General features: G+C 39.8%; 1 protein-coding gene across 2 annotated transcripts in view; it reads right to left on the bottom strand.

The window, feature by feature from the left end:
- Window positions 1-12,936, bottom strand: part of mta1 (metastasis associated 1) — a 46,898-nt gene extending 33,962 nt beyond the window's left edge. For both annotated transcript variants that reach the window (XM_015016605.1, XM_015016608.1), the window contains exon 1: window positions 12,816-12,936. In XM_015016605.1, coding sequence (XP_014872091.1) covers window positions 12,816-12,843 — 28 coding nt within the window. In that variant the 5' untranslated portion in view covers window positions 12,844-12,936. The remainder of the gene's footprint in view (window positions 1-12,815) is intronic.
- Between the last annotated feature and the right edge of the window lie 1,181 nt (window positions 12,937-14,117).

Genomic DNA, 14,117 nt, shown 5'->3' with positions numbered 1-14,117 from the left:
AGTAGGAGTGAGCGATATAGACTTAAAGCTTTATCACAATATTTTGTGGTACTATTGTGATAACAATAAAAGTGACAACGAAAGCTACATCACTAAGTTGCACGCAGTTACCGGATTTAATCATATTTATAAATTTGTCAACATTTCTCGAAACGCTGATTGAACACACAGTGGGGAAAATAGTAAAACAATCCAAACAGTGTGGACAGTTTTAAACTTTATTAATTGGAATTTATTGCAACAACAATAAATCAAAATTCTAACGACAAATTTATCACGGTAAATCATAAACAGTGCAATAAATACCCACCAAATTAGGGTAGGCATTAATTAATTCATTAGTAGGTTTAAGTAATCGCTTTAATTTCACAACATGATCGTTTTCTTTTTTTATGACAGACATCCGTCTCATTTTCTGTCAGAAACGTCTTGGTTGAATGAAAATAGTCTTAAATCTCAGTCTGCCGTGGGTATGAATAATTTCTGCAGGACATGCCAACACCTGACAGGATGCCATAAGTCCAAGAAAGTGCTGGAAGCAAAACTATCCCATTAACTTTTACAGTGGCTCGGGTTGCGATGGACAGAACGCAGCTTCAGCGACCGCCATCAGACTAAACGTGGTGGAAAAACATCGACTTGTACATTCTATATTTGCTGATGATTGTTTTTGCTGTATTTTTCTGCCACAACAATCTCAAATTTTAATTGTTTGATTTTGAATTTATTACAAAATTGGTTTTTGGAACAACCAAGCTATTGCTAACACATGAACAATCACTCATTGCACATAACCCACCAATAATGTAGTCATCCCTTCATGCCTGCCATTAGAGTGCAGTTTTCACTTTATGTGCATGTAAACTCCTAACACTTTGTGGCAAGTGAGGCAAACGTGCAACCAGGAAGAGGGAGGATCATATTATTTAGGTGTGAGAGTCATCTAAAGTGATAGGAATGCAAAAAAAAAAGAAAAAAAGAAAATGCAATTCAAATTTTAATGTTATAAGTCATTTTTAAGATTATGACTGAATTATTTAAGTTTCTTGATGAAGACAAATTATTTTGGATTCCTTGGTTTAGGATTGTATACAGATCTTTTCATCCATGCTGATTCAAGCCAAGTAGGCTCTACCATGCCATGGACTCTTGGACAGAAATATGTGCTTTAACTAGCCAATTTTAGCAAAAAAAAAAAAAAAAAAAAATGCTAGAAATATAAAGAGAGAAAAAAAATCTAAACCAGTCACAAGTTTTCCAAAAGAAACTCTAAGAAAATATCTACAGTCAGTGTAGCCAAAATTAATAGAAAGGTGGCAACAGAAACCTAACTGTGCAATGCTCTCTGAAATGACCAATAACTTCCCTCTGTGAGCTCACCAACGCAGCAGCAGTAATTCAGAAGAAATGTAGAGCGCAGTTTTCTCTCGGGCACTCTTTTTTTTTACTGCTGAACAACACTGTAAGACATTGGGGGGGGGGGATCCACACGAGGCCCATCAGCCCTCACACTGTAACAGCTTATCGGACTCCACTGTCACTATGACATCTTCGTCACACTGCTGAATACCAAATAGGGCGGCATGAAATCGAGCGCTGGAGAGTTAGAAGATGATCATAAGATATTCGGGTAGCTCTGTTTCAGACACCCAGATAAGACAGCAGACTGAAAAGAAAAAAGAAATAACAATACTTGGACTAAGAATGTAAATTGATATCTTGGAATGTAGAAGTAAAATGTTTTTACAGTTAATTTACACTTAACATGATAATTGAGCTATAGAAATGATCATTTAATCTGCAGATGGGCAAGTGTCAGACCGCTGTTTTCCCTACAATAAGGTAGAACTACAGAAAAGCACATTCCTCCAATTTAACTTGTTACTGAAAGTTCACACAAAGAAAAAGCAAATCCAAAGCTCCCTAAATCTGACCGAAAGGTTAGAGTGCAACACCGATGACTCGGCCTGTCGCATCAAGGTGGAACCCGCATCTGACTCCACATTGGAGTCTGCAATTACCATCCCAACTTCAGCGCCATCTGTGGTTTCTGATCACTTAAAAACTAGCTTCACCAGAAGGAAATCCTACAGGAGCGTTTCCTCAGCAGCAGGGGTGATACGGCACTCTCTCCATGTCTTCCATTCACAGACACCCTCTTCTGGTTCTGTGATTGGTAGTCCTTCATGGAGTTATAAAGTCCGAGGGGAGCAGGATGTAAAGCATATAGTGGTAAGGTCAGTAATGACCCAACAAGAACCAGAACAGCAGCTGAAAGGAAACACTGGCTTAAAAATAGACGAGGCGTCTAGCATAGGTGGGCAGCAACCTTCGCATTTGCATGCCAAAGTATTAACAGTCTCACAAAACAGTAATGATATCTAACACAACAGACACGAATGTAGGCTAAACAAGGTTGGTGGCATCAACTAACTCGCTCACTCTTTGTTGAGTAAACACCCCAACATATTCGGGCATGCATCACTCAGTCAGGTCCGCGCGTACACAATGCGGACATTTGCACAATTGTCAGTTTTACGACTCGTACAATAAGTTGCTAGGTAGGAAACAACGATCAAAGTTTTGTATGCGGCACCAAGCTGATAATGTACGCAACCCGTCACTACAGTGCATAGTGTGACCGCCACTTTCTGTGCAGGACCAGCAGCTGTCCGATGGGTGCCCTGGTGGAGGAGAAACAAGGATTGGTGCCCAACTGGCTCATTGAACTTGCTAGTATGATATCCATTCAGATTGTGGGAAAAAGACAGAATTTGTCAAGAAAAGTTTAGGTAATCAGTACGCTCGACTGTGAAATTTCAATTGTCCGCCGACGGTGTGCGCAGTGAGTGCACAGTACAGATTACACACAGTGCGCCTGAGTAAGGGAGCAGTAAGCATGAAAGTAGGAAATAAGTACAAAAGCTCAAGTTGTGGATAAAAGACAAATGGCCACGTCACCAGTTTGGCAGTATTTTTGACATTTAAAACAAAAAGCTAATCAATAATTACTGATATAAAACCCTTATAATGCGTTATAAAAAAATAAAATACAAAAATAAAAGAAAGCTTTTTGGCTACATCCTCCAGCCAACAAATCAAGGATAATTCTATGCTAAAATAAATGTTTCAGAACAAACATGGATCTTGAGCATGTAAGGCGTATTTCTAAATCAGTCGTCATTACAACGTTCAGATTTTCTGATACTGCAAAGAAATCTAATCAAAAACCAGCCATAGAAAATGATAATGATTAGCCTGCATCTACAAACGAGATCATTTGAATAATTTTTTTTTCATAGGACCCAGCAATAATTTTGCACCTTTATTAAAGCTCTAAATCAAAGCGACATTCTGAATGGGTGTTGTGACAAACTGCAGGGACCAGTTCTGCTGTTTATTAATTGGGAGCCAGAAAGTGCTGCGAATGTTTCAAACATGAAGCAAGACCACATTTTAAAGTTTTAACGTGATGAAGGGTGTGATTCGCTTCCACGCATCTTAAGACGATGACAGCATGTCTGCACCTACATCTAAAGAAGAGGAGACTTTGACCGTCTTCGTTTTTCCTGGTTAAGGAAGAGTAAGTTACCAAGAATGACACGACGACAGTGAGGAAATAGTTAACCGTCAAAGAGCAGGCTGCTTGAGAGTTTCCACCATGAGAGGAGTTGTAGCCTAGTAGAGAACAGCCTGGAGAGGAACTCAAAATGAGAGCAACAGAGAGAGAGAAAGAAAAAGAGAGAGGGCCTGTAGGCACTGAGCAGCGTCGCTCAGTCTCTCCGTTTCCCATGAGCCCTCCCGCCGCCTCACCCAGCGTGCAACCGCCCGACCATCCATCCCCCACTCCGAGCGTCAGCCAAACAGCAGGCTGTGGCGGCTGTGATGTCACGGTGCAGGCAAATTTCGCGTGAGCCAATCAAGGCATTTTCCTGAGCCCCAAAAGAGAGAGCCTGTGGGGCTGATCCAAACCAGGCCAGAGAGAGACTCTCAGACTCCGAAATGCATTTCAGGAGAACCGTGACGTACTGAGCCACACGGATTTTTAAAAAGTAGGCAAATTAGCAAAGACTGGTGAAAAATGAAGGAAATATACACAATTACGTCAAATTAATTATTGTACATAGAACAGAAGAGTGTAGAGGGAAGCATGTTAGCCGTAGCAAATGAGTTACTCCGACTGAACTCTTTACCAAGAAACTACTAAATGTCTTTATATTTCAGCAACCCAGAATCTGGGTTGCTGAAATATGAACAGGAAGTGCTTCATGAAACCGTCAGAAGCCCTCTCCAGATCTACACAACTCATGAAAACGTTGTCACAATACCAGCGCAATACGGTATCGCAACTGCAAAGGACTGATGAGACTGGGTTGGCCTTTAAATTTCATCAACCAGGCCTATGAACTCTCCCTGCACACAATGCCCACACCTGGTGCAGAGTTTAGTGGCAGAAATGCTAAAGCTCAAAGAGGCCAAACAGGACATCAAGTAAATGCAGGTTTAACATCCTGGAGGTCTAATTTAGATGAACTGTGATTTTACCATTTGACAGTCTGCTGAGACATTTACATTACTTACAAAACCCAAGCAAAGCTACTCCCACAACGGCGGCTGCAACACTTTGTGCATGTTCAAATATCATCTCAACCGATGATTACGTAAGCAGGTAGTTAATAGCCTGCAATGGACTGGCGACCTGTTTACTGTGCATCTCTCCTCTTGCCTATTGGCTGCTAAAGATAGGTTCACCGTCACCGTGACCCCAAATAGGATTAAACAGCTACAGAAAATGAATGGATGGAACTTAACACAGTGGTCCTGAGTGTGAATTAATTGTGTTGCAATAGTATTTGCACCCTGTAAGCTACCCCCGCCCCCATTTTTCCAACTTTTCCAACTTTAAAGCGTTTTGTTGGGATTTTTAGTAGTAGAGCGATATCAAGGTTGTGAAAATTTTAACAGATTTCTTTGCAGAAATAAGTATAGCTCAGTCAGATCTGATGAAGGGCATCCAAACAATTTTTTTCTTTAAACTTTCCAACATATTCTCAGTTGTATTTGAATCTTGACTTTGAATGTTTCAATTAATGAAATTAAACAATTCCCCCGTAACTGTGATTGTACAGTTAGGGTTGTTTTGCCGTGTGAGAGTGAACCTCCACCTCTGTCTGAAGTCTTTTCTTTTCTTCAACCTGGTATTCTCACATATGACCTATGTTTAGCATCATCCATCAAGTCTCACCAGCTTCCCTGAAGAAAAGCATCCCCACGCCATGACACTGCAATCACCAATTAGTCTTACCTGACCAGAGCACCTTCTCTCTTTTTTTTTCTTGCTACTGTTCCATAAAGTCCAGAGTCCTGGAGTGGAGTATAATTTTTCTTCCACATCAAAATGATGCTCTACTTTCTGTTGGTCCATTGCTTAAAATACGCTTAAGTTTCTAGCTGTAACATAATATGTGGAAAAAAGTGAAAAGGGGCTTAAAAGCTGGGGTGGTATCCATGCCTACCGCAACATCTGCCGACACGTGTTGATCACCTGACTGAGATCCAGCAGTTCCTGCCAATGGCACTCCAATTAAAAGCTAGAACACAGCATGTGACTGGTAGGAGAGAACTCTGAAGAGACGATACCAGTTCAAGGACATGAAAACCTAATCAGTCACCAGTCGGCAAAAACAAACGAGGTTTAAATGTAAGAAATAAACATGGCCTGTTCAAAGTTAAGCATCCCAAGGCAATGATGAAGACGGCCAGGCCAACGTACGAGAGGAGGAAGATCCGCCCACACTGGCATAGACGAGGGATGGAGGTTTCTATGGCAATAGCTGGAAATGTAATATTGTGAAGTCAAACTTACCTTTTTTCTATACTTAGATAGTAAAGCTCTCCCCAATTCACATAACGTCTTCATGGATATTCTTAGAGGTCAGTCTTTAGCAGAGATTTATGTGAAACAGTAGAGCTAAACTCATGCATCAGCCATGCGTTCTGAACAATGGCAACATTTCTGCTTATTCTGAAGCCGACCACATCTGAAATTTGAAATATTTCTGCTCCTGCCAGCAGGAAGGGGGAACACAACAACAGTTAGCTCTTGGCTAACACTATTTATTGTTACAGACATGGGTGATGTTTGGTCTCTGAAATGCAGCGATGGTGACACGTTGTTGAGGGAATGTAATTGCTGTCATGCATCTGTCCAACTGGCTGTCCTGAACTTGGCAGGAAGGCTGCGAAGAAGCCTCCGACTTTCACTGTGTGAAGCGCACCCACCGGAGCTGCGGGCCGAGACAACTGCCAGCGTGGGAAATTAACACCAGCGCTCATCCAAGCAAACTATGAGCTCTCTCAAAGTTTTTTTCCACTTAATCGGTTTGTGTATCGGTAAATAACTTTCAAGCATCAAACGAATCGCACCAAGCAAACATGGAGAGTTCCTCTGCAAATGCTAGATGAGCTTACAGCAGTGTTTGTTGCAATACAACTTGCTTGAACACAGAGTATTTATTCACAGCAGATGTGAAATTGTCCCAAAATGATATTCCGGTGTCCGTACGATGGCTGAACATCTTGTGCGAGCTCTAATCACTCCTTATGTCTATTCTGGCTGAGGCCTCGATTCCCACTAGAAGGAGCTGCGCTGCGTTCCAGCTGTGAAACATTTTGTTCTGTTCTGATAAAGGAGGTTCTCTCACACCAGAACCGTTTCACCAAGTACGAATATCCGCGTGATAAATGTATAAGTCAAGCTAAATCATGTTCTGTTTTAGAACTTGTTCACCATTTTCTACCAAACCTCCGTTGTTCGTGTCCCTGTTGGGGGAAGAACGGATCAATTGGTCAATTTCTCCTTGACTGGCAGGACAAATGCTGAAAATTTTTAATCTTTTCCTTTTTAATAAATGCATTAAAAAGAAAATCCTTTTTGTTTTTCAGCTTGCGAAACACATTCCCAGAAAGTGCATTAGTAATGCACTTTCTTTGCCATTAGTAAAACTCTGGATTAGGACAAGGGATCCACAATGCCGATGTTGGTCTTTTCTCTTTTTTTCAACATATCGGTATCGGTCCAAAAAATAAAGCCAGGCTAATATTACAGACCGATATTTATTTCTATCTTGTTGTTTTATGTTTCTGAAGGGGCAGAGGAGGAAGTTGTATGTAGTATTTGTTTGGACATGTGATGGTGATGCAGAAAAAATAGTGGGGAGTTTAACTGAAAGGGTGAAGTTAGTGGGGTTGTTAGTTTTTTCAAGGTATCAAAAACCTAATGAGGTCTATTGATAAATATCAGTTAGCCATAAAAGCGATATTTATATAGAATATCGGCCCAGATTTTCATTTCGGTGCATCTCTTTTGGGGACGTGAGCTTTAATAATCTCTTCATTCCTTCTAAGATCAATTCATTATGACTACTCAAGAAACTTGCAAACAAATGAATGTGAAACATTTGTTCCTTCTTCTTCTGTGGTTAATTATTTTTACAAAAGTTCCAACAAGATTTTCAAATCATTTCCACAGTTTTCCAGACTCAGGATTTCCAAATCCTTTTAAACATTTTGTGACAGCGATTGAATGTAACAGATAAATAGTCAAACGGTTAAAAAGAATGAGAATATCTTGGGATTAGACGATATTTGAATATCTTGGAGTGGCAATAATACTGGTAAACATTGCAATGATAATATTACTTGTGATATATGCCTATTTTTCCCTTTTGCCCTCATTTGGGCTTCATCACTTCTGGCATTTTGAGTGTCTGCTGCCATGAGACTCTGTCCAAATGGCTGAATAGTATTTTAGCACAAAAACTGCAAGTTCATAACAGTAGCCAACAATTATTGCACTCCAAACAGTCCTTTGCAACTTGTGTATACTTTTGTCGTCTTGCACAAAACTACACTGACGGTTAATCAAGTAAAAAAAGACAAGTTTTAATTAAATTCCAATGAGAAAACAAAACCAGTATAAAACTCTCTAGATTAATAACAGTAAGTGTGAAACCTTAGAAGAAATAACTTTAGTAGTGTAATCTAACCATCGACTCAAGAATCAAATGATCTTCTCTTCCACGCAAGTCTTTCAGAACACCATATCAGCCGTTTGTCACATGAGACGCTGCCTTCTCGTCAAAACGTTGGCGGCCCTTCTAACATTACTGTTCTCTCATCAGATCATGTCACAAAGCTAGTAAATACGGTGCATCCTGTTGAAACAACAGTGGAATGGAACAGCTGCATGTGCTGATACGCAGCAAGAGGACAAGCTCAACTTTAGGCGCCGTTTGTTGGAGTTGTCCATTAAAGATTTCTTTTGCTAATTGAGCCGAAGTATCAGCCACACCTCAGGTGGGAAAATCTGAACAGTTTAAGGCCTACACTTACTTTTGGTCTCTCAACATGATTGATCCGAAGAGAAATCGCACCAACTTGGATCTGTGTAATTTTTCTTTTTTAAGAGAAACCCCCAGCAGTTCCTACTGTTGACGTGCTAAAATGGAAACATTCACGTCTGTAAGCATGACTTAATAAAGAGAGAGGAGCTCTCTGAACTTGGTTTCTGAGGAAACCATCATTACCGAGCCTTGTGCTTCCTTGGCCAATCGCATTCATACCGGCATCATTTTCTGTTGAATAATTCAACGTACTATAAATGCACAAAGTATAAGGTAAAGAAAATAAAAATAAAAATCATAGATCTAATGCAAAAATCCCATCCACGCTTTCTGTCTCTAGCTGGATTTAGTTTGTTGCAGGAATCATTTCCATCCAGTTGAAAACTAACATGGCCACCTTCAATACCCCTGAGATGACGAGTCATTGGCTGTGTGAGCTCATTGTTAGTCATCAACACTTTGCGCACCAACACTGGCGTTGCATGTGCCGGATGAGGAGAGTGCGGCCAGCACGGTTAACAAAAAAAGACATCAAGGCCTAAGAAGCCATCTTTTGTCCACTGCTCTTTGAAAAGGGAAGCCGCTGCCTTCCCAAGACGGGCCCTATTGTCCTGCAAAGTTACGGTTGTCTCTTTGAGGACCAGGCTTTGTCGGGACGCTAGGTTGAAATTATCTCTGAAAGTTTGTGATTTTTGTTGTTAGTCTTTTTTTTTAAAAAGGTTAAAAAGTGACAATTTTTTGGGCTGGATAGGAAAAAGAAATTCACATAAGATTTCATAAATGCACATCGGATGTTTCCTGTATTTTGCAGTAAAATGCATTTAAATTAGAGGTTGAATAAATAATGTCCAGCACTAGGAGATCGCTCTTCGTTATTTTGTTTGATCAGCTGTCATAATCAATGATGATATCAGCTGGCCCAAGCAGGGATCAGGAGACCGGGTGAAATACAAATACTCCTGAAAACAATATACAATGATTGAAGATGCATGAGATTTGAGCCTTCTATTGATTATTTATCCCCACAATTGCTGAAAATACTGCAAAAAAAAAAAACAATAGCTTAAATGCATTGGTAGAAAAATTGAAGAAGGAGGATGTGAAATGTCAAAGTGCAAGTAAAAAACGGTTTATTTTTGGCCTAAACTGAAATCCATTTAAATACTTCAGCCCCTATAGTTATTTCAATATTTCTTATACAGACCAAAAGCGCCGTTAAGTGACGCACGCACCAATCAGATTTTACTTGGCTGATGCTAATTGCTCCTTTCCTCTTTTTTTTTTTAAAAGGACTAGAACGCAGGAAAAAAAAGAGAAAATACTCATCCAGCTCCTTGATAGAGGCAATAGCTGTGTATTCTTAACCTCTGACATTTTATAAGTTATTTTAGAAAAACTGAGCCAGAGTTCATGTTGTTGGTTGATGTGTTTATAGACCAAAAACAGAGGGTATTTTTAGTTTTAAAATAGAAGAATTTTTCAGTATTTGACTTGTCTGACTGATGAGACTCGAAGTGAAAACTGTGTAGAGACTGGCGCATCTCTACTACTGTCTAAAATAAATAATTAACAGCCTTACATAAAATAGTTTGGTCTTTTCTCGTTAATTACATTTAACTTGCAGACATGCAGCGCAACAGCATGTGGGCCAAATCCCACAAGCTGAAAGGGATACAGAGGAGGAAACTTGTAGCAAAGCTGCTGTAGCTACTCGGAGACAGGAGATGTGAATCCAGGCTCCTTGGACCCGTGTACCAGGCTGGCAGCATCGAGACATGCACCGAATTAAGCAATATGTGGCCAGAGAAGTGTTAATTTTCAACCTGGCCTTGCTCAATTTCACACCGTTCGCTGCGTGTGCCCGAGCCGAGCGCAGAGTCCCCACAGCCCCGTTTTAACAAGACAACCGTTGGCCATCGAATGGAAACGGGCCCTAAACATTTAAGTTATCGTTTTCACTTCCACGCTCCCTTCTCTTCATTTACAATCAGCTGGAAACAGAACTGTACAATCAGTACCGTTTTATCCGTCGGGCACGGTGACGGATAAAACAATAAAAATAAGAACGAATAAAGAACCTACTGTGCTCACAGACCAGCCCAGCAGCACGTCTTCCTGTAATGACGCTGGTCGAGAGTTAGCTTTAAAGCTAACATCCCTGTTGGCTTTAATAACTTCAAAGCTAATTAGTAAAAGTCAATCAGCCTCACTTGAGTAGTTCCTCATCTATAAATGAATTCCCTTTTGTCAGTTTTCCTAACTATGCAACTGGTTATAAATGACTTAGTCAAGATAAAGTTAATCCTTTCAAAAACAAGCTTGTGCCTCTGGTGACGTCACATAAGGCACAAGAACCCGATCAGACCTCTAAAGGGCACCCATTTGTATGCTTTTCCTCTTTTTTGCAGTTCACCTAATCAGACTTCTCATTTAAGAGTTGGTCGCTTCTGTTATGAGCGACTGCAACAAAAAGTTTGAGTTTGTATCTCCAAACACAACATGGGTTTCTGGAAACTATGCCAACAACAAACAAGGTTTCTGCTACTTTTTTCTGCAGTTCTGGTCATTCTTTTATAAGAACATCACTTTCTCAGCATGAATTACAAGAAAATAACTTTGTTTTATGACTACCATGAATAATAAGCAAGTGAGAGAAAAATTAAATAGGTGTTTTCATTTATCTTAAACATTTAAATACGTCTAACTTGAAGACCGTCTAACAGTAAATGGAGAAAGCATTAAAACAGTTACTAAGAAACCATACGAGTCCCTGTTTTTCCAAATCCTGCTACTTAGACACAATCCAATGAGCCTAAGATGAAATATAACAGTTTCGGACGTGTAAGTGAGCTTATTAAAAGAAAAAAGAGAGAAAGAAAATGAACATAAACGTAAGGCCAAGTATGAATAATTTTAATGTTTAAAAAAAAAATCATCCAAGGATTTAAAAAAATGCTGATTGCAGCTGGTTTATCAAGATGATCAGGTCAGACAGGAATGGATTTTTTCCCCCCCACATTTCTCCAAACATCTTCAGTTCCTATGATGTTTTCTCCAGCGATGCAGTCACCCCTTTATTCCCACCAAATATATTTACCAGACAGGGGCTGAAAACGAGCAAGTGTGCCAGCTGGCCAAAACACGCATCCACCTGCAGTACAGACCACACCGTCATCACCACGATTCAAGTCGATGCCAGAGGTGAACGCATTCAAAAACTAATAGAAAATTTTAACCACAAACTTAACAGATTTGAACAAAATAAAAGTTCAGAACGCAGTAAATGTCACAGTCATCATTTCACCGCCTTGTCCGTCATGAACTGATGATCCTCAGTCAAATCCGGACTCGCGTGTACAGTCAAAGCCCTTGCAGTCACATTTCAGAATCTATGAGAATCTGTCAAAAGTTGCCTTTCCTCCGTAGTGTTGATTAACCTCTGCCTCTCCTGATGTAATCAACCCAAAAACACACAAGTTTTTGTGTGAAACATTAGAAACATTTGTTTTTTCTGAAATCTCACTGAAAATCCATACTTCCTTACCCAGTACATTCGTTGGCAAGGGGGAAAAGTACACCAATGGAGAGTACTCTGTGATCGTTTTTCTTTGTTTTAAACCTAACAAATCTAAAAAAAACAACAACAACAAAAAAAAAAAAACACTGTTCTAATTAAACGGTGGAACAGCAGCCAGAACTTCCTTTTGGAGTATTTTTACTGAGCACCATCAGGATGTAGCAGAAAGTGAGTGGGAGGGGGAATCAGGAATCTTAATTAGGTATTAGAAGCAATTGCCTGTATAAAAAAAAAAGACGGAGAGGTCACCCCAGTTGTACATATGCAAAGGATCCAGAAGGATGCTAGAAGATTTCCACCCCCCTCATTTCCATCTGTTAAAACTAAGTGTACCTTTCAACTTTTTTGTGTCCCTGTTGCCTTCACTTGCCTGAACTCCTGGATGCTTTGTCAGTTAAAAGCGGTCCCTGGAGGTCAGTGAAGTGCTCATAATGCTAGTTATAGGAGCGAGGACATGAAATAGTTGAACAAAGGCAAAAACTTTTGGGATTTCTCAGACAAAAGCAACACTGACGATACTTTGGGTGCATCATTACATTCAAGTTGTCCGTGTTTATGCCGAGTTTCATTAAAGGAAGAGAAAATAAAACAAAGGAAGTGTGGACATTTTGAAGCAATTTTTAGTCCTCATCACCATCCCTTCTCTTCACAGACTCACCATCATCTCTCAGTGAGCTATATAGCTTTAGGGAAATAAAAAAAAATAAAAAAAAAAACGAAGGGAAGCAACGACGGACCACGCTCTGAATAATACACAAAACCGAGTCTGCGTTAATCATGGCGAGAGCGACTTTAAGCGATTACCGCTCTAAAATGTAATCCACCAGCCTTACCTCCAACCCGGTACATATTCGCTGCCATGACTGCCCCTGGTCCCTGGCTTCCTCTCCAGGTAGAGGGGTGGCTCTCTGCTCTCTCCCGCTGCCGCCGCTGTGTGTTGGAAAATGGAGGATTGATCAATACGAAACAGACTGGCAGTGAGCTCTTAAAGAGACAGTACACCTCTACGTAACTCAGACTCTGGCAGGGGGAGGAATGTAACAAAAGGCGCGTTTTTGACTGCAGGAACCTTTTGCAGGAACCAGGGTAGTTTTCTGGGGTCTTTGTTCATACCCACCCCGTCCCCAATTTCCACTGCTTCTTCTAGGCTAAACACAGATTACCAGGTTGACATTTACCTCTTTAAAATGCACTGCAGGGGATCAGGGGCGGGGAGTAGCTGATGTACTACTCAGAACTACTGAGTGGAGTTTTGTGGAGGGAGTGATAAGACTGAATTTTCTCAGCACTGTGTTTCTGTCATCTCAATTAAAACCAGTATATATATATATATATATATATATATATATATATATATATATATATATATATGTCTCTTTTATCCTACATACTTTCAAAAAAAAGGTCTGCTTAGCTGTGCTTCTCTCAAAAATGAACACTGTGAAGGAGCTACTACTGACATTAACTTTTTACGTTTCTTGAAGTTAGTGAAGTCTGCTGGAAATCGATTCCTGTTTAAAGATGGATTTTGATATGGGTTTGTGTTTGTTTTATTATTATTTCATTTTTTGTGTGTACTTTATTTTTCAAGAAACTTCTGTTATACCCCCGGGCATTTAGTGTACCTCTCAGTTTACAGGGATTTTAATACTGTTTTTTAGTGTTTCCACTGTGTTACGACCCAGGTTGTACTCCTGACAGTATCGCTCCCTTTTCTCACTTAAAAGCCGAAAGAACATCTATTGCCTTTTTTTGTTTTTTAAAGTTTGTTACACATTTTTGTGAATGTTAAAGTGAATTGCCATGAGTTATAACTTGTGAAAGGTGTTACAGAATCATTAGTTATAGTTTAATTACTTAAAATCTTAACTTTTTTTATTTTGGTAGTTAGAACCTCTTTACACTCTCTGTCCCACAACGGACGATAATTGTGATTGATTTAAAATCTGTTCTAGATACACATTAACACGAGTTTTGGAGTAACTTTATATGGTTTTAAATGAAGACTGTTATTGAACTACCCTTAAATTAAGCTGTATTAGTGTGAATTTAATGTTTTTAATTGCTTTCTGGTCTCAGCAGTTGCACTAGCAGATGGTCCATATGTGTAGATCCCTAAATTTGCATGAATGTTC

This window comes from Poecilia latipinna, unplaced genomic scaffold, assembly GCF_001443285.1.
Source record: "Poecilia latipinna isolate Pla-1442-1.1 unplaced genomic scaffold, P_latipinna-1.0 Scaffold73, whole genome shotgun sequence".
In the NCBI taxonomy this organism is placed as follows: domain Eukaryota; kingdom Metazoa; phylum Chordata; class Actinopteri; order Cyprinodontiformes; family Poeciliidae; genus Poecilia; species Poecilia latipinna.
Note: the sequence above shows the minus strand (reverse complement) of the source record. Positions and strands in the feature narration are given on the sequence as shown.